This window comes from Marmota marmota, unplaced genomic scaffold (genome assembly GCF_001458135.2).
Source record: "Marmota marmota marmota unplaced genomic scaffold, marMar, whole genome shotgun sequence".
NCBI classification, from domain to species: Eukaryota; Metazoa; Chordata; class Mammalia; order Rodentia; family Sciuridae; genus Marmota; species Marmota marmota.
Window position 1 is genome coordinate 1,013,332 of NW_026000051.1, and position 23,104 is coordinate 1,036,435.

At 45.9% G+C, this 23,104-nt stretch overlaps 1 protein-coding gene across 3 annotated transcripts in view; it reads left to right on the forward strand.

Moving 5' to 3' along the window:
- Window positions 1–23,104, forward strand: part of Med27 (mediator complex subunit 27) — a 182,628-nt gene that overhangs the window by 116,823 nt on the left and 42,701 nt on the right. For all 3 annotated transcript variants that reach the window (XM_015497409.2, XM_048812841.1, XM_015497410.2), the window contains exon 4: window positions 3,387–3,480. In XM_015497409.2, coding sequence (XP_015352895.1) covers window positions 3,387–3,480 — 94 coding nt within the window. The remainder of the gene's footprint in view (window positions 1–3,386; window positions 3,481–23,104) is intronic.

The following is a 23,104-nucleotide window of genomic DNA, read 5'->3' on the forward strand; positions in this document are numbered from 1 at the left end:
TAAATAGGAACAGCAATCTTTCCAAGTTATTACCCTGTTAACAGGTTGACAGATATGTGCAAATTGTGACTCACTGCTCAATTTGGCACTAAATTAATGTCTTTCCGCGCCGCGTCTGCTCAAGTGTAAACTAGTCACCACTGCTGTGTTACTGCTTGTTTGCCTATATTCCAAAGGTAAAAATTAAAGTAATTTGATTCTGCCACAGAACGGAGTGTGACATATGGTGGCAGTGTGGGAGGGGAGCACGCTGTTCCTACCTGTCCTCAGCCCTGCTCTCGCAGCGGGCACTGCGTGCTGCGGGCTCTGTGCAGACACGCACCGCCCCCGGGGGCAGTTCTGGGAAGTGCTGCCAAGGCCACCTCCCTGGCCAGCCTACACCCCCAGCAAGAAGAAGGTGCCATTTTTGTCTCCAGACTTTGAATTTGACGTTCCGAGCTTTCCTTATTTCTGACAAGTCACTAGTGGTAGATTTGTGTTTCAGAGTCTGTGTCTATTTTAAAATGAAGTGTTTTGATTTTTGCTTCTAAAATTTCGACATTGTTTTCCTCAGCTAAAGGTGCAGCTGACTTTCTCTCCTCCTCTTTTTAGCCAACACATAATGTCACCTATAACAAAGAAATTTACATCTCCTTTATGTCAGGCATGTGAATGAAAAGCAGTTTCCTTAAAATTCACTCTTGCCTAATGCAGTCTTTGAATCAAGTTTGCTGGGCATTATCTAAGTCACCAGTTGGGGGGAGAACCAACCCAGACCTCTCTGCTTTCCTGGTGCTCACTGCAGATACTTTTCCTAGGAACTGGTTTTCTCCTGCCGCTGCCTTCTCTCATAGATAAGATCTTCCAAGTAAAGGAATCCAGGAATGGCAGGGAGCATTTGAGACCTGCCCCGTCAGAACCCTGGCCCTTGCTGAAAAGGCAAGCAGAGTCAGGGAGTTGGTGAGGAATTCTGGAAACCTACACGCTGGGCTTTCCTTCTAGGTTCTTGTGGTCACATAACCTACCGGTTCCCATTTTCCTAAAGAGATGGTGGTTTCCAGCGTGTATTCCGAAGCCTTCAAGGTGAAAGGCACAGGAGAAAGCAAATTATGATGTTGCCTTTGTGCTGAACTTCTGCATATTCATTTGCTTTCCACTTGTCCAGAGCTATGATGGCTATCGATTGAGGGTCAGTTCAGTATGCCTGCCTCCCCCTTTCCCCATTAGCATAGACTTAGCAGTGACCTCCATTCACACAGGACAGTGGACTTCTGCTTCCTGCTGAGTCTGAAGAAACTGGGTTTAAACCACCCACAGATTTAGAAAAGGAGTACAGAACTGTGAGAATGTTTCCCGTGACCTGGTATAAACTCTTGGCATGGAGTTTTTGTCATGTGTCTTCTGTCCTTGGAGCAGATGTTGGGCAGTGGTGAAAAGGAGTTGATTGCCTCCTTTCTTCCTCTATTCACATTTTTGGTGGCTTCTAAGCTTGTGCCCAAGGCTGTATGCCATGGGCTGTGAGTCTAGGTGGGGACTCCAGAGACAGCAGGTGGGGTCCTGGTCAGTCAGTTTCTTAGCCACCCAGGAGTGAGGCCTCACCTTTAGGAAACACTCGCCTCTCCATGCCTCGTTCTCACGTTGTGAGCCCTTCGAGAGCAGGGAGAGAGCCGTTGCTCCTGATCACAGAAGCCGTTGTGCACTTGAGGAGAACTGCGTAGTCTCCTCCTTCTTCGCTCCGGAGCCTGTGCCCTCTGCACCTCCACTGCCTCTCATGCATGCCCCTTGGCTCCCATCTGCTCGCTGTCCTGGTTGGCTCCCCTCCTTCTCCAGCTGTCCTGTGCAGTAAGGAAGCCCGCCGGCTGCACTGGCAGGATCCCTTTCTACGCTCTGTTCTGGGTATGCTGGGGTTCACTTTTCAACAAAGGACATCATGCTGCCTGCCCTCCCCCAGGAGCCCAGCTCTAACTGCAGTCCTCTCATGTTGTCAGCGCAGGGCTTATTCCTCCTTCCCTCAGAGTATGCCTTTTACATGTCCCTGACTTAATGGACACGTGATTTAATTTGTCATAACTAACGGATAGGAAATCCAATGCCAAAGCCTTAATAGATAGTTTTGCATCTCAGCTGTTATATTGTACATGCCCTTGTGCCCAGTGTGATTGCCTGGTGAGCACAAATACTCGTATGATTTTGTTCTCCAGGGACTGAGCCAGACCGGCTCTGTTTATGCTGTGGGTGGCATCCCCACAGTGAGCCTCCAGAGCAGAGAACTCATCCCACCAAGAGAGCACGTTTGCAGACTAGGCCCATGGTGTAGCAGAACTGCCAGCAAGAGCACTCAAAATCTTTGAGGACTTAATATGTACTAGATGCCATGCCAAGTGCTTAATGTTGTGGTCTCAGTGATTATTAATCCTCTCCAGATACAGGTTTTGCTTGGACCAGAAGAACAGGACTCCCTGTTAATGGAATAAAAATTGAACTGATGCTTGTCTGGTATATTTGGTTGTAGTGAGAGAGGTTTTAGGGTCAAAGAAGGGGACAGGAGTTGTGGCTCAGTGGAGAGTACTTGCCTGGCATGTGTGAGGTCCTGAGTTTGATCCTCAACACCTCAGCACCACAAATAAATAAATAAATATCCATTGGCAACTAGACAAAATATTTTTTTAGAAAAAGAGTTTGGGAGCGCTGGGGTTGTGGCTCAAAGATAGAGTGCTCACCTAGCATGTATCAGGCACAAGGTTCAAACCTCAGCACCATGTGAAAATAAAGATATTGTGTCCACCTAAAGCTAAAAAATAAATGTTTTTTAAAAAAAGAGTTTAGGAATAAAATCATAATAGGCAAATGAAAAACTAACCAAACCAAGACAAAACATAGATCTAGTAAAACAGAAGTCTGTACAAGTAAATAAATGTACTCATAAGCCACTGTGTGGCTCAGCTTTTTTCAAAATTATAAGCAGAAATTTTGGAATGTAACACAGAGTACTGATTTAAGCAGAACTTGTGGTATGCTGTGATTTTAAATCAGAACACAACTGAGGAAGCAGGAATGACTTTGGGTATTTAAAACAGAGGAATTTAATTCAAGGGATTTGGCTATCTGGGTGGTGGTGGGCAGCCCAGAGACAGGCAATAGCAGGAAGCTGTGGCCAGCTGGACTGAAAGGACAGACGGTGGAGGCTGCCTCCTAGAGCCCAGTGGCCTGGAAGGTGGCACAGCTGAACCCCCACCCCTGTTGAAGAAAGCTAATAGACCATGGCATAAGATGAATAGTTCAGAATGAACATTCAAAACATTTTGTTGTTGTTTGTTAAATTAAAAGCCAAGTCTTAGTCCACTGTGGGCTTATAGTCCTTTGCCAGGGTTCTAGTTCACATGCATGTGTTTCTGATTCTCACCTAGATATGTGGACGACGTGATCAGCCGCATTGACAGGATGTTTCCTGAGATGTCCATCCACTTATCCAGGCCCAATGGGACATCAGCTATGCTTCTGGTAAGAGCTGCTTGACTATTTGTGGCGACATGTGGAAGAAAAATTGCCTTCAAAATTAACTCTCTGATCCTGTGTGGTGGGATCTATAGACTGGAGATTAGATCCCAGTTTGATGGTAAACAGCATGTTTTGTTTTTTAATTTCATTCTATAGGCTAACCATTCTACATGTTGAAACCTTGCTTTTGAACAGAATTTGCAGGCCCATGCAAGAGTTAACCCAAGTGGAAAGACACAGTGAGCCCTCCAGTCAGTTCATTTGCAGACCTGTCCCTGACAGTACTGTGGTGACTACGTTTTCTTTGTTCCCAAGAGTTGCATGAGATAGGAATACTGTTTAGCTATTGGATCCTACAATCCAAGAAAATACTCTTTAAAACAGAACCAGCTTTCATGGGACTCATTGATGAAATTCTTCTGTGTTTGAAGAAGGCATCTGCACCCTTGTCACCAATGGCTTCTGGTTTTGTTCTTTCTGAGTTGGGTTTGCTCCAAGCAGGTTGGCTTCATAATCTCGCCCCCGATGTTTGAATTTTCATAAATTTACCAGAGACTTTGTGTTTCAGAAATACAGTGGGCTGAAAACGCAAAATCATACAGCTAGCCAGAGATGCCTGGGCCTCCGCAACAAGGGTTCCTGCCATTCCATACAGCAGCAGGTGCTGAGGGGCCCTTCCCTGCGTATGGTTTTTCAGGAACCACCACCTTTCGTGGGTGGCAGGATTTGCCGGTTGAGAGCTGAGGCTCCGTGTCTGGTCACTGGCTGCCGCCTTGGGGCCCAGGGTGCACTCCCCATTTTCGCATTTTACTTGAGTGAAATCTTACAAATAGCCAGTCACCCAGATGGCCTGCTATTCATCAAGCCATTCATCCTAGAAGAACAGGCTTATTGTGTGTGCCTTAATGTGCTTATTTCGTGTTTTTCTCCTAAGGATGGAAAGGATGTGGGCTTGTTAAGCGTGCAGTGTTTCATTGGTGAGAAAAACATTAGTGAAGTTCATCTGGATAACGTGCTACTTTTCTATAAAATTCTTTCTGCTAAAATATAAAGGGAATGAAATAATACAGTGTTCTATTGATAGAAAAAGAAAGCAATTTTCTTTATATAAAAGGTATCTGTCTACACAACATGCAATATTTTCTGCCTCCATTAAGTGCACAAATTGTCTACATGTTAGGATCCTCTAGAGCTTGCAGATAAAACATAAATCCTGCTTTCAACATATTTGACAGGAACCAAAGAGTTAATGAAGATAAAAATGAGAGCGTCCTCAGTGAAATAGGTTTGTTCAAATTATTTCTGGGTCATTGGGCTTTCATTTCGTGATGAAGGCAGGAACCTGGCATTGGAGGGAATGGGTAAGCAGGATCGCAGGCAAACAGGCCCGAGACGCTGCAGTTACTTCCACCTGAGAAGGCAGCTCTGTCTCACCGAGACCTGTCAGCCTCCTCTGCTCCCAGGGAGCTGCTGTTCTGATAGACTGATGAGAGTGTGGGGTGCTCTTCAGAGGAAGGATCCCCATCACATAAACCATTTTTACCCCTGCAACAGCTCATTCAGATCTGTGTACGTTTAGCCAGCTAGTTGTTACCTGTCTTCAGTGACACAGGAATTCACAGCCGGTGGTGCTTATTTGTAGGGATAGAGGTGGTGATTAGATTGAGAATCAACATCCAGGCAGGGAATCATACTTTGAACATAATTGCTTTATTTGGCTTCTACTTTTAGAGGAAGGTGTTTCAGTGGCTTGCAGCTCCCTAGGCCATTTGCCTCTGCCACACCATCTTCTGTGAGGGACAGAGAAGGAAAGTCTCAGCTAGGAGGGACATCAGGACGGACAGCTACCCCCACCCACCACCACCACCTCTTCTAGTAACCTGTTTCCTGGACTTCAGAGGTAGAGGTCAGGGACCTATAGTGTAGTCAGAAGGACACCACTTCGGGAGCCACAAGCAGGAGTTAAAAGTGTTTTCCAGAGGAGAAGGCTTGAGTAGTGGTGAGCCTGGTGGGAAAGGCCAGTCAGGAGGCCCTTGAAGCAGGAAGGCCCTTCTTGAGCAGCCTCTGCCTGTACCTCCTCTCCCCTTCCTGGCCAGAGCTGAACCGTGCCAGTGCTTCTCCTCCTACAGCAGGCTTCCTTGGACGCGCCCCACAGAAACCTCTTCTGATTCACTTCAGCAGCGAAGGGGTTGGCTTTCACTTGGGTGTTGCTCTTTCATGATGCTCACAGCCTCAAAGATTCAGGTCACTTGCCAGGAGGCTCAAAACCAGGATAGGCACAGATACGGAACAGAACAGTGCCCTCATGGGGCCCTGGGACCCAAATGATTTGTCATTAGGGCCTTCCCCCCTGCCATACAGCCAGGGAGGAGCCTAAAGTTGCTGGTCCACTTTTGTTGGGGGCAGGGGATCCAGCCTTGGCTGCCCACTGAAGTGCACAGGAGAGGAAGGGAAGTGATTAATTCCCCACAGGAAGAGGGGAGCCCGTGGAAGCAGCGTTCCGCATCATAGTGGCTGGCTTGGACTCATGTGGTGCTCCCGGTGCCCCCCACCCCAGGTGGGAGGCTCCACCTATGTTTATCTGACAGGTGGAAAGCAGAGGCAATCCTCTCTTATTGCTCCCAGCTGGGACCCTGCCCAGCCCAGCCTCCAGGATGCTGTCCTCCTGATTCTGAGTGTAGCTCATGCTGGAGCCATGAAAAATTTGAATGGTGCCAGGCAAGTCATTTTTTCTTAAAAAAATTTCTGTGCAAATTGTTAGATACAAAGAAGTATATGTAATGTTTGTGTAAATTATAAAGCACCAATAAACCCATGAGCCCACCACTTGATTTGAGAAGCAGAAGAGTGGCAGTGTGTGCTCCTCCCTGATATCTGCCTTTCTACTGCCCGAGGTCTCCTCCCTCCTAAGAACCCTCCTTCTCCTATTCTAAATGTGGTTTGCTACCTGCGTACATACCCTAAGGGTCCTTGAGTTTAAGCTTCATTAAAAAATAGTTTCCTGCTATGCCTGATGTTTCTGAGATGTACCCACCCTGTGACTGGTTGTGTGTTCGTTGCTCCCTTGCAGTCCATTCTGTGTCACCCACACTTCATTCTTTCTCTGGTCAGGGCATGTTGGGGTTCTTCCCAGTTTTGCATTTTAAATAAGGTCAACGTGAGCATTCTCGTGCACACACCAGGATAACATTTTAAGCTTTGGTCTAGGCCATGGTGCCAGTGCAAGCCTTACGTGGCTGGTGGGATGGCTTTTTCCCAGGAGTCACCTGAGTTGTGAAGCAATAAGGGTGTTGTCCCACACGGGTGTACACAGAGGTCCATAAGTGGTTGCTAATAATGGCCTAGGTTCCTCAGTAGCACCTTCCACTGGTTGCCCTGCAGTGTCAAGTCTCCTGGTGAGCGAGTACAGGGACTCTTGGGATGCTTGGGTGTCTGCATGGAAGAAGTGCACAGTCATTGCACTCCAGGCGGACCACCAATAAAAGGCAGGGTGCTGTGTCCTCCCTCACGAGCAGTTGTTGCCATGCAGCCACGGAGCCCCTGAGTGCCTGACCATCTGCAGTTTGGGAGCCCAAGGCTGTCTACTAATGAATGTAGAAGAAGTGGGGAGAACAAGGGAAATGACACTTTTTGAGGCTTCTATTTTAGGCAGCTGAGATCAGTTTGTTTCATCTAAAACCAAACCAGCTCTTCATTGTTGGCCTAGAAGCACCAGGGTTTCAGGCCCATCAGAAACAGGAACAGTCCAAGAAGCACATGCTCGAATCTTCCTCACAGTTATCCCACCGGTAGTACATGCAGAGGAAATGAGATGGGGTAAGAGGAGGGATAGGAGGACAGATAGGTACCCAGTAAGTACTTGCTGAATAAAGACATGAATGGCCGAAATAAAAGCTTCTTAGTATGGGCTGCAGTGGAGCCCTGCTCTCTAGCTGCTCAGGAGAGCAGGAGTAAGACATTTATAACAGTCTGATCTTGAAACCAACAGGGCAGTTATTGCCTTAACTTCTTCTGGTATCTTTTGAGCCTTAGGTGATCAGTTGTAGCCAGTACCCTTCCAATCCCAGCTTCTGTGATAACCTAAACTTTCGCCTCTTACATAATCTAAATGCACGTGGCTCTCTCTGCTCCACTGGGGGCTATGCTGGTGTTGTTAAGTTAATAACTCATGATATAATGAATCCTGTTTCTGTTCTTTGGAGGAATGAGCTCAGTCATCCAAAAATAAATTTAGCGATGTTGATATTTAGTTTCAGTTAATCTACTGCCTAACATCCCATTATTAATTTTCTTGAAACAGTCAAAATATTGTAAGAGCTTAACTGAGTCAGAGACTGGAACAAGCTGCTGGCTTCTCAGCATTTAAAATATTAATCTACAATTTTTGACTGATGTACTATGTACAAAAATGTAAGAAAACCAGAAAAAGAAGCTGTACTGTGATATTTGAAATATACCTTGATATTTTATGATCTTTATTTAGATGTTATTTGATTTTTTAAAAAATAAAGTTCATTTTTCTGTCTAAACGCACATTTTAACTAACCTTCAGTTTTTTAGCACATCCAGCCTTGCTTGAATGACATCTTTTCTGAAACCATTTGGATGCATTATCTCATTTTAACTCTGCCCCAAGTTGTTTGAGGGAGAAAAAACTGCTGAACTACTTAACCATTTGTGCTTGGATTTCTCCACTGAGCTCAAGAGTTGGCATCCTGAGTGGACCTGAGAGTCACCAGGGGAGTTTGGGCACAGTATGGCACATCCTGGCAAGCTGCATAGCCATCTCAATGTGTGGCCTTGGGGAAGAGCCCAAGAGCTGCACTTCCGTTGTCCCCAGGACCTCTCTAGGGACCCGTGGAACACAGTTTAAGAAATGTGATGTTGAACTCGTCATGCCTTGGACTTGTGGTGAAGTCTGGCCTTTCTTGGTTCATCTAAAACCAAACCAGCTCAGGCGTCAAGCTGGCCTGTGAGCTGTGCCACCGAAGCATGCATACTTATTCAGAAAACACTGCACCAGGCCAGAAGCACACATACTTAGGCATTGCTTGGTAAGAACCAGGCACAGCCCTATGTTCTTGGAGTTGCATTATAGCTCAGAAAACAGACCAGAGATATGATGTGATGTGGGTGGTGAGGTTAAGGTGAACAGAAGAGGGTGGGGGAGCTGGAGAGGGATGGGTTCTGCAGGGTAGGGCAGAAGCTGAGAGCTGAAGCAGTGAGCTGCCTGGAGGGCGGGGTCCAGGAGGGGACGGAGGAGTGGAAGAAAGCCTGCCTGCCGGGGACAGGGGCAAGTTCCACTAACACCAGGACAGCAGGGCACAGGGAACTGCGGGGGGAGCCACCCCCAGTGTGCAAGAGCTGGCCTTCACTTAGGAGGCTCGGTAGGATGTGGGGTTTCATGAGCTTTTTGTAATTTTGACTTCAGTGTATGAAATTGAATTCATCATGATCCTTCCTGACCCAGGCATGACCTTTTCATATTTATTTATTTAGTTGAATTGAACCTACCACCCACCCAAGAGCCAGGCACTGTCTGCAGCCTGGACTTCCCGAGTGCCCCTCCTGCCCCAGTAGGGACCTGTTTCCCCTCCAGGGGTTTATCGTTCTCTTTATCACACATATGTGTATTCTTTTTTTTTTTTTAAGTTTTTGTTTGTTCTTTTTAGTTATACATGACAGTTGAAACCATTTTGATATATTTATACAAGCTTGAAATATGTCATTCTAATTAGTATATTCTTAAATACATTCTTTCGTTTTTCTCTGTTTACAACGCAATGTATTTCAAAGGTATTACGTCTTCATGGACCAGTTTTTTACTAACTCTTAACTAAATTTTATTCAAATTGTATGTTTACTTATAGTTTACTCATGTTTACTGATATGAAATGTTCCATTATCTAAATATTTTCTAATTTAGTTTTCCATTTTCCATCAGTCTTCATCTGATTTGTTCCTAGGTTTGTGTGTTATAAGCAGTCCTTCTCAGACCATTCTTGTTTATGTTCCTTGGTCCCCATGGGCTGAAGTTTCTCTTAGATCTACTCCTAGGAGTGGGGCTGCTTGGTTCAGGAGGGTGGTTCTTAACTGCTGAGAATCATTGCCTCACAAGGGACCTTTGGCAGTGCCTGGAGTCATTTTAATTGCCACGACTTAGGGGAGGGTGCTGTTGGCATCTACTAGGCAGAGAATAGAAATTCTGCTACATGTGACAGTGAATAGGAGAACCTGCCCAGCAAAGAATTATTCCCCCAAAATGAAAGTGCCATGGTTGAGAAACCCTGGTTTAGGGCATGCGAATGATCAACTTCCTGTGAAAATGCCAACATATTCTCTTAAACAGCCGTACTGAATTACACCCACCAGTCATTTTGGAAAACGGCTTTTTCCCAAACATTAAAAGACAGTAGCTTTAGTTGCTCTCCAGACTTTGGGTTTTTTTGTTTTGTTACTGGGGAATTGGACCCAGCCAGAGGTGCTTGCCCCTGGGCTACATCCCCAGTCCTTTTTACTTATTTATCTTTGAGACACAGTCTAACTAAGTTGCCCATACTAGCCTTGAACTTGCCATCCTCCTGCCTCAGCCTCCCAAGTCTCTGAGATTACCAGTGCGTGCCACCATGCCCGGCTCCTTCAGACATTTCTGCAGGCCATCCCAGGCCCAAATTCTGTGATGCTACCAGAGTGGTCACTTTGGGGATCTAAACCCAGGTTTTAACATTTTTTCACTACCTGGAATATTATTTGAATTCTTTGTTTAATGTCTTTTTTGTAAAACTGCCATTTTACGGACTTTATAGGAAAAAGTGGTCTTTATAGTTTCCCATTTTTGACGCACAAGAACAGTTTTACCAAACCTTCCCCAGAGACATCTATTTCCAAAAACCTAGTCCTCAAATTGTGATCTGGGGACAGTGTCGTAGAGACCTTCTCAAAGGACCCATGAGATCAAAACTCCTTTCATGGCAATACTAAGGCATTGCTTTCCTTTTTTATTAATTCACAAGTTTATGATGAAATTTTCCACAGTCTACATGATACAAAATGACATCACTGTGCTAACACCTAAGTGCTCATGTATTTTTGTGTTTTAAACATTTCTCAATCTTAATTCCTAATACATAAATACTGATAGCTGCAACCCACAGAAATAAGCCCTTTGAGGTCCTCAGTAATTCTCAAGAGTGTGGAGAGGTCCTAGGACCAAAATGTTTGAGACCCACTGTCTTAAGGATAAACATGTTCAGTTATTACAAACATTCAGCCAGGCATGATGTGCTCACCTAGTCCCAGGTACTCGTGAGGCTGAGGCAGGAGGATCACTTGAGCCCAGGAGTTCAAAACCAGCTGGGCAACATAGTTGAGACCCTGGGGGGGGGGGGGGGAGTTAATCTCAAAAAAGTCATTCTAAAATGGCAGTAACATGATTAGCAATGTATTAGTGACTAAAAATCTCATAACACAAAGTCCAAGTCAAAAAATAAAAGCAAAAATGTTAAATATAAACCTTGTTCAAATTAGGATTTGAACAAACAACTATAGAACCTTTTTTAAGCAAGCCAAAGAATTTGGGCATAACCTAAATATGAAATTATACCAACAAATTGTTGGTAATTGTGTTGGGTGTATTAATGTCTTCAGAACTACGGAAGTGAAGGTCCATATCTTTCAGAGGTGGATATTGAAATATGTAGGTCTGTCTGAACTGACAGGAAATGTGAAGTTTGCTTTAAAATACTTTAACACAACAACATAATTTTTTAAAAGGAAGAAAAACTGGATAGACAGAACAGCTGTTGCAAAATCTTGATCATTTTTTAATTTGCACAGTTATTAAGTAATCTGTCTTGCTTCATGTTTGAAAATGCCCGTAACTGGGAACGTTACAGATGACAGCTGGGTGCAGTGGCACACCCCTGTTAATCCCAGCTGCTCTGTAGATGGAAGCAAGAGGATCAGAAGTTCAAGGCCAGCCAATTTAGTGAGACCCCATCTCAATATTTAGGAAGGGGGCGCTCATTGGTAAAGCACCCCTGGTTTCATCCCCAGAACAGGAAGGAAGGGAGGAAGATTGATGGTTATCTAAATCCAAAACTCTTCACATATCCTCCAAGCAGTACAGAAAAACAAGACCAAATAAAACTAATAAATACAACCAGAAGACAATAGCAGTGCTATGAATTATATGTGACTTTAAAAATGGCAGCAGGATTTGGAGGGGGAAACAAATCCTAGTGAGCTGTTATTATTGTACTCTCACTGTTAACCTTTGCTGAGTGAGAAATGCCTTGTACAAGCGAGAATATTTTGTATGCTTTCATCTGTATGAAGTTCTAGAATAGGCCAGAACTTGGTGAGTAAAAATCAGAGCAGTGTTTGCCTCTGGAAAGGAGAGGCAGGCACTGATTGGGAAGGGAGGAGGAAGATTTTGTGTGAGGAGTGCTCTGCATTTCAATAGAGGCATGGTCTACAGGGCTGTATGGATTTGTCAAAATGCAGAGAACAGCACACTAAAGATTTGTATGTTTCATTGCAAGCAAATTTTACCTCAAAAAGAAATTAAAACAGGGCTGGGGTATGACTCGGTGGTAGAGCAATTGCTTAGCATGCACAAGGCCCTGAGTTCAGTCCCCAGCACAGATCCCTCAAAAAAAAAAAAAAAGATTAAAAACAAGCATTGAACTCTACTTAACAACTTAACAACATGCTGCCTAGGTGCTCATGGGTGAGTATACTGGTGTCTGCAACTTCCAAATGCATCAAAAACAACCTGGATCAGTGGCTGGATGACGGGCCTATATGTGGTAAAGCAAGTAGAGCATAATGGACTGTAGAATCCAGCTCAGGCGAATCTTAGTGTTCCCTCCACAGCTCTTTCAACTTTTTTATTTTTTATTTTATATTTATTTTTTAGTTGTAGTTGGACACAGTATCTTTATTTGTTTTTATGTGGTGCTGAGGATCGAACCAAGGGCCTCGTGCTTGCTAGGCGAGCGCTCTACCACTGAGCCACAAGGCCAGCCCTCAACTTTTTAGGTGTTTGAAATTCTTCATAATAAAATGTTGAAGGAAGGAACACCTCTACTGAGGAACCCACCCCGCAGGAGAAATAGACCCGTCAAGGCAGAAGACAGTACCCAGCACCCAGATGGCTTCAGCTCAGCAGCATTTGGAAAGGTGAAGAAATCCTCCTAAATTCCGAAGCTAAGAAGAGAAACAGACGAAAGTATGAAGAAATGAACATTTGTTATACTCAAACAGAAGTGGAGGAAAATAGCATTATCTCAGAAATTGAAGACTCAACATGAAGACATTCAAGGAAAAAGAGATAAATGAAATTTAATAACGCACGTTGGGAAAAGGCAAACAGCCAAGAGAACCAAATGAATACATTTCATTGTTGAAACAGCCAAGATGAAAGACATGGAAAGAGCCAGAGAGAAAGCGATTGGAATGAAAAACACAAAGAAACAACATATGTAGAGTCAGAGGCCAAAGGGAGAAAACCAGAATGGATGTGGAAAACTCTAGGAAAGCTTCCTAGAAATGAGAGCAGGTCTGAATCTATACTTTGAGAAGGAAGGAGAACTGGGGGTGGTCAGTCACAGTTGAGTCTAAGACACAATCTGATAATATAGTCAGGCTTCAAAGATAAAAAATAATAATTTATAAGGACACAGAATCAGACTGATAACAGACTGCCTTGCAATACACAAGACAACCATGGAGCAGCATTTTCAAAACAGTGTGAGTCGAGGAAATGTAGGTAGGTATCTGTACCTTCCAGGCCAAAGGAAGACCATTTTAAATGAGCAAGAATTCTACACCTGTGAGCCCATCTCTAGGACTCTGCAGAGGATGGGCTTCCCTGTCAGAGAGCTCTCTGAATCCACCGTGAGGAGGAAGAACAAAGCAAAGAGCAAAGCAGGACGGTGGGGGGGGTTGCAACCTGCAGACATTACCAGGAGTTCGGTATGCAAACAAAAACGCTGGGAAGTATTTGCCACATTCAGATACAGGGCCCTCAAATCTTTAATCAGAAAACAGAGGAAAAAGATCAAGAACATGAGGAAAAGTTCACCAAGATATAAATGATACTGCTTAAACAGATGAGAAGATGTTTAACCTCACCCATTATTAAAGAAATGCAAGTTTAAACTCACCAAGGTGCACCATTTCACACCTACCAGACTGGCAAAAATCAAAAAGCATAACAAAACACTCTGTTGGCGAGGCTGTGAGGAAACCGGTCTTTTCACACATTGCCAGTAGAAATTCCAGTGGGTCTGGCCATTTTAGAAGGGCTTCGGCAGTGTCTACTTTTGACCAGCAGTCCTTCTAGGAATCTGCCCTTAAGACATCAACATCTGACAGGATGGAAGGAGCTGTGCAGGGTGACCATTGCAGCTTCTGTGTGATTGCCAAGCACGGGAATCACCTGTTACAGAGTAGAAGGAATAGTGCCACGTAGCGCGCACCCCTACTTCTCCTTCTGCCTTTAAAAGTTAAGAGGAAGAAAGTGAGTACTAGAATATCCGAAATAAGCTTCCTTGTCTCAGAACAGAGCTATAAGACATCTGCTGTTTGCTTATTGTGGTGGGGAGACATAGGAAGATGTGAAGAGTTTGGTCCTGGGAAGGTAAATAAGAAAGGCCAGGTGGGGGCAGGGACTCCGATAGGGCAAGGCAGAGTGCGCTGGGCAGGGTGACTGGAGTTCTAGCTTCTAGAACCATGTTGATGTGCCACATACTCTAAAAATAAATAAATGAAATTAACAAGAAGCCCCCCCCCCCCGGCAAAAAAATGTGAGCAAAAATAAAGGAACTTAACTGAACCTCACTATAATTTATTTCAATAGTGTGTCTATGCCTGGGGAGAAGAGAGAATTAACCCTAGTAACCTTTGAATATGGCATTTTGGCTCTAAGCCTTTCATCTATGGTTACTGTGAACTAGTAGTAACACTTACTAGTTGGCAGGTCTTTCAGGTGGTTTGAATAAGTAATTCTGAAACTGTGTTACAGGATTGAGCACATGTGGAAATACTTTGTGATAATGGGAACCAGGTTTTGTGCTTCAGAGAGGGAAAGTTAAAATGTGGAAAGAATGTGAATATAAACTCTTGATATTGTATTACAACTTGAAGTATCAATATGAACTAATTGTTATTAGTATATAGAGGAGGTAGAAATAGGTATATCTCTTCACACACAAATGCACATGCGTGTACACACACACAACACACACACACGAGCATGTGTTCCAATGCTGAGAATTCTTTGGAAAAAGTGGCTAATTCCAACACTGGGGCAGAGAAAGTCCAAGATAAACCTGGCGCATCTTGCTGGGCCAGAAAGTAGGGGAACGCTGTCAGAATGACAAGGATGTGTCAAAGGACTCAGATGCCATTTTGAAAGGACTCCCACAAGCCAAACCCACATAAACCCCAATAGCGATGAATTATAGTTCACAGTACAATAATAATCTGTAAGTCCTATTTAAATAAATGAAGGAGGTGTCATTATACCATTACAGCCATGGGGAAATGGTTCCTCATAGTAGATAATGTGAACTTAATAAATGTCCAAGGAATCGAGTAACTGGGCAACCACAGTAGTATGATTAACCGCTGGTAGATGCTCAAGTCTGTGGGTGAAGTTGGATGAGAGACTGTGGAGATTGTGTCTGTGGAGAGCTGATGTGCACAGGTGGCTGCGGTGGGACCCTGGCAGTGGGTGGCTGGCAGGGCGTCGGGGGAAGGGTGGGCAGGGATTCTGAGACATCGCTGCAACTCCTCTGTTGTCTGAAGTTGTTCAAAATCTTTCAAAGTATGAAGTTAACATTTTAAGCATGCTTTTTAAGATACACACATTAGATGAGATTGTGTGTTTAGTGTAGAATCTAACCGTGGCTCCCCAACTCCCCCACTGCCATCACACTGTTCCAGGCCTCTGTTGTCCACCTGGATTATCATAGCAGCCTCCTACTGTCCTCCCTGTGTCCACCCCATCTTGTCTATTTTCTGCACAGAGCCAGGGAGTCTTTCAAAGGGAAACTCAAGTTATGTGTCGTCTCTGCTCAGAACCTGCAATGGCTGCCCACTTTCCTCCAGTAAAAGCCCAAGTTCTTGTAGTGGCTCCTCTGCACCTCTGACTCCTTTCCTGTCCCCTCCCCTCACTTACTAGGCCTCTGCTGCCGCGGGCCTTGGCCCAGGGATTCCCCAGGGCCTGTTCTTCATGGCCTGCAAGATTTGGCTCTTCTGTTCCTTCCCAGTGAACCACCCCCCTCCACCATGTGCGCCTCCCCACATTATCTCTTTGAATGGCCTATATATATATATATATATATATATATATATATNNTTTTTTTTTTTTTTTTTTTTTTTTTAATTGTAGTTGGACACAATTCCTTTATTTTAATTATTTATTTTTTGTGGTGCTGAGGGTTGAACACTGCACCTCACTTGTGCTAGGCGAGCGCTCTACCACTGAGCCACAACCCCAGCCCTGGCCTTTATATTTTATTAGGATTATCACTTCCTAATGTAGTGTTTGAGTTCCTTGTCTGCTAGGATTATTGCTTTTTGTCTGTCTCCTCTAGAAAGCCTCAAGTTCCACAAGAGAGACCTTTTTTTTGTTGTTGTTTATTGGTGTTTCCTCAACCCTAAAACAGTGCCTGGTGCACACTAGGTGCTCAGTATTATTTGTAAGCAGTTGGCTTTCTCTTTGGAACCTGTGATTCACATTCATGCATATAAGAATAAAGAAACTAAAATTGAAAGGTTTTCCTTAAAATACTGAGAAGAGTTAATAAGAAATGATATATTATCAAGGGGGCCTGGCCTGCAGAGTGAGTGAGTCCTGGCTGTGAGGGAGGTAGACACAAATTTTATGAAGAAAAAACTGTCCATCAGGTATGGAAATACTGGCTTGACCCAGAAGATTTCTTCAGGAAGTGTCTGTAGTGGGAGCTTCTCCCATGCACCATTTCAAGTTTCCCTACTTGGGACCCCAGGAGCCCGGGTCACTGTCCCCACTTTGTAAATGAAAAAGCTGAGGCTTGAAGAGAGAGGTAGCTCTTATGCAAGAGCATGGCCCCTGCCTGACGCCCATGACCCTTCACATCCCGCAACTCGGAGGCTGAGGCAGGAGGAGCACTTGAGCAGCAGTTTGAGGGCAGCTGGGCAATGTAGCAGGACCCTGTCTCAGAAAATGCTTTTTTAAGTTAAGAGCAAATAAGTAAAAACCAGGCACTCGGGGCTGTTAGGAGTCGGTGCTTTTTTAGGTACATGAAACACATTCCTGTGGGCTTAGGAGCTGCTTGTCTGGTTCTGTCACCAGTGGAGGACCCAGCCTCCCTGTGGCCAGGAGGAGGTCAGGACTGAGCAAACCAAGAGCAGGAAGCCCTGCAACTGGCATGAAGGGGGCTGTGCTGCGGTGGTTCTTCTGGACCCACTTGATTCTGAGGCTCCTTAGGCAAACACACGCCGCGCCCTGGGGAAGTCCACCCTCCAGAGCCACATTCGGTTGTTTCTTTTGAAGGCAGGTGGTTCCAAGCGCTGTAAGTAGAGGGCTCTGTGACGCGTGCCTCGTCATTTTGTGGACTTCCCTATCCCATTCCTCTTTAATGCTCTGTTGAAGTCACTGTTGTCCTAGTCTCCAGGCTCGTGCCTGGCTGAGCTCCTGGGAGGTAAGGAACGGGTGTCAGGAACTCTCTGAACTCCCCTGGTCTCCCATGTGGAGCGGACAGTGCCTTTCACTGGGACAGAGCAGGAACGGGTGCCGCCTCTTCACTGGAGCCCGGCCTTCCTCAGGCTTCAGCTTGCCTCCTGATTTGGCTCCTGTTCTCCCTCTTTTTCTATTTAATAGCCTGAATATTCATAGGCCATCACTTCCCGGTGGCTTTCAGGTGGCCTACAGGTTGAGGCCCAGTGTGAGACTCTGCTCTTGGGTAGTGGCCTGCGAAGGGCACCAGAGGGGCACAGCTATGGGGTGCCGGCTGAGGTGGAAAGAACACATCATGAGAACCTCGTTTTATTTTTGTCAGAAGTGTTCCATGTCAAGTTTAGGGACATAGTTTTTGTTTTTAGAACTAATCTCAGGCGTACTTGATGCCCTTCCCTCTCCCTTTCTTTCCTGCTTGCCCTCGCCAGGAGTGTTGTTTCTTTGAATTTTCTAGTTATTGGTGCAGCATGGTCATTCCTGGAAGTGACCAGGCACCTGCATCTTAGGGCTTTGGTCGTAACAGAGTTTCTCTAAAATGCCGTGAAAACAGTTTGTCTAAATGGTTAGCAGGCAAGTTAGGCAGCCTCAATTGTGCCCCTGCCAAAGGCTAATATGCCAGCAGCCGTCTCACTCGTCAACGCTGTGACCCCGTGTCCAGCCTCCTTCCACATGCTCAGGCAACGTGTGCCCGAAGGAGTTGCAGAGCTTGTCCTGCCACCCTGGCGGCCGTGCTTTGTGGGCTGGCATATGCATTAGGGAATCTCAAGGTTGGAGAAGGCAGTTCCAAAGGAGTTTTATTGACTTTTACCTTTAAAGTGTTTTGCATCCATTAGGTGAGATTGGTGTCTGGTAGAAATGGGAAGCTCTTGCTGCCTGGGGCAGGGTGAAATTGTGTGTTCAAGGTTTGGGCGGTGGGTTGCTGCCTCTACCTTAGTTTTGCTGGTTCAAGGCCATCTGGTTTGATTCGGTTCCATGTAACCGTTGGCTCTTTTCAGAGCAACCTGCATGTTTTACACTCTGGCCCCAGTTGGGCTTCTTCCTGTTCTGATACTAATCTTCTTTCTTATAACAAATGCTTATTGATCAGATACCCTGTGAAGAAGCCCCAGATTACGACCTCCTGCAGCAGTGTGCCCCTCACCACTTGCGGTGCCCCTCGCTTCCCCAGTGTGCAGCCAGGCCCACCTCGCACCTCCACGGAGGCCTCTGCCCGGTCCTCTCTGCTCTTCTGCTGTCTGAATTCTGGCCCCCGCCTTGTCCTTGGTCTCCCGGTGCCCCTGTTTCTGGACACTGCCTCCTGTCCATCTTCCACTAGAGTCATCGTTCCAGAGATGTACTCTCCCTCTTCTGGCCCCTTGTTTGCAGGAGGAAGCCACCCCTCCTAGGGCAGCTTGGATGGTCGTCACAGCCTGGCTTCAGCTTACCTTACAGGCTCATCTGCTGTCTCTCCCCTGCCCATCCCATGTCCCAGTGCTCTCCAGTGTTTCTCAGTAGAGGCACTAGGGGCATTTCGAAGGAGACAGTTCCTCTTTGTGTGTAACTGGACACTTTAGCTCTCCTCAGTCATTGCCACAAGCAAAAGTGTTATGGAAAGCACACTCAGCAAGAGACCAAGCACTACTTGGAGGATTGGAGAACTCACGTTTATTTACGCAGGCGGTCACAGTTGAGGTAGTGCGCTGGAGTTCTGGGCCCCGAGCTGAAGTTACATGAAGCTTTTATAGGAAATTTGACATCATTTCTTAACCATTGCAGCATTGGTGGGTTTGAATTCTTGGCCTACTTGACCAAAGACCATGCACAGGGAATTTACGATAAGTCATTCACAGGTGTAGAACAAAAACAGTACAACACCTGCGAGTGTTATCCTGAAGTGGCCTTCACCACAGGCAGCAGTAACTCAAGATGACTTGAGTTTATCTCCCTAAGAGCTATAGTTCTAAGAACTAAGCTTACAAGGTTATAGTTTAGACAGCAGTTAATTGGCCTAGCAATTGAGTGATGTAGCTAGATTTCTACAGAATTCAGAAAGTTATAAAGTATAGGAGAATTAACCCTTTACCCCGGCATTGGTTCTTCATCATGTTCTTATAATTTCATTTTTTATATATTTTTAGTTGTAGATGGACATAATGCCTTTATTTTGTTTTATTTTTAGTTTTTCATGTGGTGCTGAGGATCGAACTCAGTGCCTCATGCATGCTAGGCAAGCACTCTACCCATCAGCCCCCGCCCTAGCCCCTAAGGTCATTTTATAATTAAGTCTGGTGTCTGTATCACAAAAATACCTCCTTGTTTCTAGAGGCCCCTTAGGCCCCACAGGGTCCCCTAGGGACTCCCTACCAGCCTCTTCTGTGCTTTGTACCTGTAGTTCTCCTGCCCATGGCCCGCCTCTGTGGAGGCCTGCACTTAGGTCCAGGCTGGGGTCTCCCCTGCAGCCCTGTTGATGCCTACATTGACAGGGTGTACCATACACAAAAGTGTCATGGACTGATCTTAAATGGCTGGCTTTGCTTCAACGCCTACAGTATCCTACAGTGCTGTACACAAAGTCTTCATGACGATCCCAGAGGGAAAGTGCTGGGACCTGCCAGTCACCTGTCACTCTGTTGTATTCTGCCCCAGTATGTAGCTTTGCATAGCCTCTGGTACTGGACATAGGGAACGTTGCAAAGCAGGGTTCTTTTGGGACTTCATAATTTCCATAGGACAAAGAGAAAATGTGAATTACTGTTGTTGATCTTGTTAGCAGAACAGTGGTACTCCTCAGTCGACTCTTTGGATCCCTTGCAGCTTGTTTCAGAGTTTGTGCTAGACCAAATGGACCATTTCTCTCAACACCAAGGGGAATGCAATCAATAATGTTCAGCAAAGTGATGTTACTCTTCCTGAATCATAATCTTTGTTTTGAAAAGTGATTAACACAGAATCCCAAACTGCTCTTGTCTTTAGACAATCAGGTTGTCCTTATTCAGATTTATACACAGCGATTGAATCTCATTAGCCCGGATTTACACCGTATAGACCAAACGTGTACATAATTGAGGTCTTGAAGAACTATATTAAATCTTCAACCATTTTAAAGGCAGTTTATCTTGGTATTTTACTTTATTTCTTAATCCCAGTCTACACAGTTGATTTTCCCTCCAGCTAATATTTTCATTGTGTCCATATATTGAGATAAAACAGTTGTTGGATTTTAATAAAAGTGACATGCACAGTCCATTGCTGATGGCAATTGAATTAAAAGATGAGTGTATCTCCACCAGTGCAGGCCGTGGTGGTGTTAATTGTATGAGCTCTGACGCTGGCTATTAACGCACACTAACAGAACTACAGTGCTGTGAATAGCGAGGGGGAGTCCTGCCCTTCTTCCCGCCCGTCACCACAGTTAACCCGGCTCAGAGGGAGTTGTAGGCAGCCTAGGTTCCGATTCTTGCCTGGCCATTTCTAACCAAGTGGTTGCGTCATCACTCCTCTCTGTGCCACCGTTTCCTCTTCTGTGACAGGGAGCTGACAGCAGTCCTCCCCGGCAGAGCTGCTGTGTCAGCTCCTGGCCAACCAGGGCACTGTGGCCAGCAGGACAGGCAGTGGGAGTGGGGATCACAGTGGTTTCTACTGGGCTCTTGGTGAAGGACAGGAAGATTTTGTAGGCCTCCTTCGTGCACTTACTACCTGTCAGTTGCCGGTCCTAGACATGGTAAACAGAAGCAGACCCCATTTCCACTAGTCAGCCTGTGTAAGCAACGTGGGGCCTTCTGTAGACATAGGAGGGAAACATGGGTCTCCCCCATTCTTTTTTTTTTTTTTTTTTTAGAGAGAATCTTTAATATTTATTTTTTAGTTTTTTTTTCAGCAGACACAACATCTTTATTTGTATGTGGTGCTGAGGATCGAACCCGGGCCACACGCATGCCAGGCGAGTGCACTAGCTACTGCTTGAGCCACATCCCCAGCCCTCTCCCCCATTCTTGAGTGGTGTTTTAGCCGAGATTGCCCGTAGCCATCCTGTCTTCCTGTGCGGTGACTCCTTGTCCTTATTTTACAGCATGTCCATGTGTCTCCAGTTCTCGCCATCACAGTGGTGTATGAGGTTTGAGTTTGGGAGTTTGCCTCCAACCAGAGGTCGTAGTTTCAGTTGCAGTTAGTTCAGATCTCCTCCCTCTTGGCCATGCCTTTTCAGTCTCCTGCAGATCCCTCGTCATCGCCCCAGAATGTGGGTGTGTCCTGGGGCTCCTGTTTATACCTCCTAGGTGACCTCGTGCATCCCGTGGTCAACTGTCCTATTTGCTGATGACACCAGGTTTATACCCTTAGTCCAGGCCTCTCCCTGGGCTTCAGCCCAAACCCATCTGCCTGTTGATGCTGCCACTTGATTTCCATGCTGGCCTCTCCATCATTCCGACTGTTGCCCAAACCAGAATTTGTGTGTGTGAACCCTGGGCTTTGTGCACGCTGGGCAGGCACTCAGCCACTGGGCCACACCACCAGCCATGCTAGCCAGAATACTGGGAGTTGCCCTTGCCTCTTGTTTCCCTCAGACTTCATAGCCAATCTACTGGCTGATTCTGTGGGGTTTCCCTTTGAAATATATCCAGAATCCATTCCCCCCACCCCAGTCTGGCTGCCACCCTTTCTTCCCTGGTATTGCCATGTCCTCCCCTCTGTGCCTCTGGCACTGTGATTTTCTACACTGCAGCAGCTCTTTTGAATGTCCTCTTCTGCCCCAGAGGCTACTGGTCTCCATTGTATTATTAGTCTCCACCCCAGAATGTGGGCTCCAGGTCAGCAGCTGCTCTGTTCACAGCTGTATCCCCTGAGCCTGAAACAATGCCTGGCGCTGTTGAGTCCCCCAAGTGCTTACCAGGTGAAGGAATGTACTGTTTGGCAGTGTGATCCTGTTCTAGCCCTCAGAGAGTACTGCGCAGAGGCAGAAGGACTTGCCCTGGCCCCTTGCAGATGAGCAGCAAAGCTGAGGTTTGGCCTCTGTCAGTCTGACTTTTAGTGCACATGCTTTCTGCTGTACTACACAGCCTCCCATTTCTGAATGTTTGTGAGCACTGCCAGATCTCTAAGAATTTTGCTGGGACTTTGAAGTCTTACCATCTTGATTTTGTTCGTTGTTGTCAAATGTTTTTAAGTGCCTGGTTTCCCCAGGGCTTGTGCCAGTCACAGAAGATAAAAGGAGAGTCAATGCCTGGTCCCTGCCCTTCTACTCTCATGCATGAGTACATCCCCCCTCGACTGGGTGCTCCCCAAGAAAAAATGGAATTCTACTCAAGGATTAGAACTGTGCCTGGCACAGAGGAGGCACTCTTTTGAGAGTCGTGGAAAGAAGGGCGAGAGGTAGGAAGACAGGTACTGTAATAAGTGCTGCGAGGCAGTTTTTCAGAGGCTGCTTTTGGCCTCAACATTGGCTGCCTGTGCTGACCTGAACTGGGCGCCATGCTGGTGTCCAGAGGATTCCGACTCTGCTCTGGGTGCTGGTTAGTTTTTGTTGTTGTTTTGTTTTGTTTTGTTTTTGCAATGTTGGGTAGGGTTAGAACCCAGGGCCTCACACATGCTGGTCAAGTGCTCTGCCACTGAACTGTCCCCAGCCAGGGTGCTAGTTAGAAATATCAGTTTCACCCCAAACCTGATGGACCAAACGGGGTTGGAGTATCCCATCCAAATGGAGTTGAGCCAGGGCCCACCCCTTGAGAAGGAAACACTGCCCTGCTGGAAACACAGACCCCCAGAGAGGCTAACAAGTAGGCCATCAAGGAAGGACAAGATTCTGCCAAGCCTGAGAAAGGGAGGAGTCTACCCTGCCACCCTGCAGCTGCTGCAGCCCCTACTGCACCTACTGCCTGTGGAACTCTCTGGCCTTTTACCATGTGCTATCTCCTTGGTCCCCTC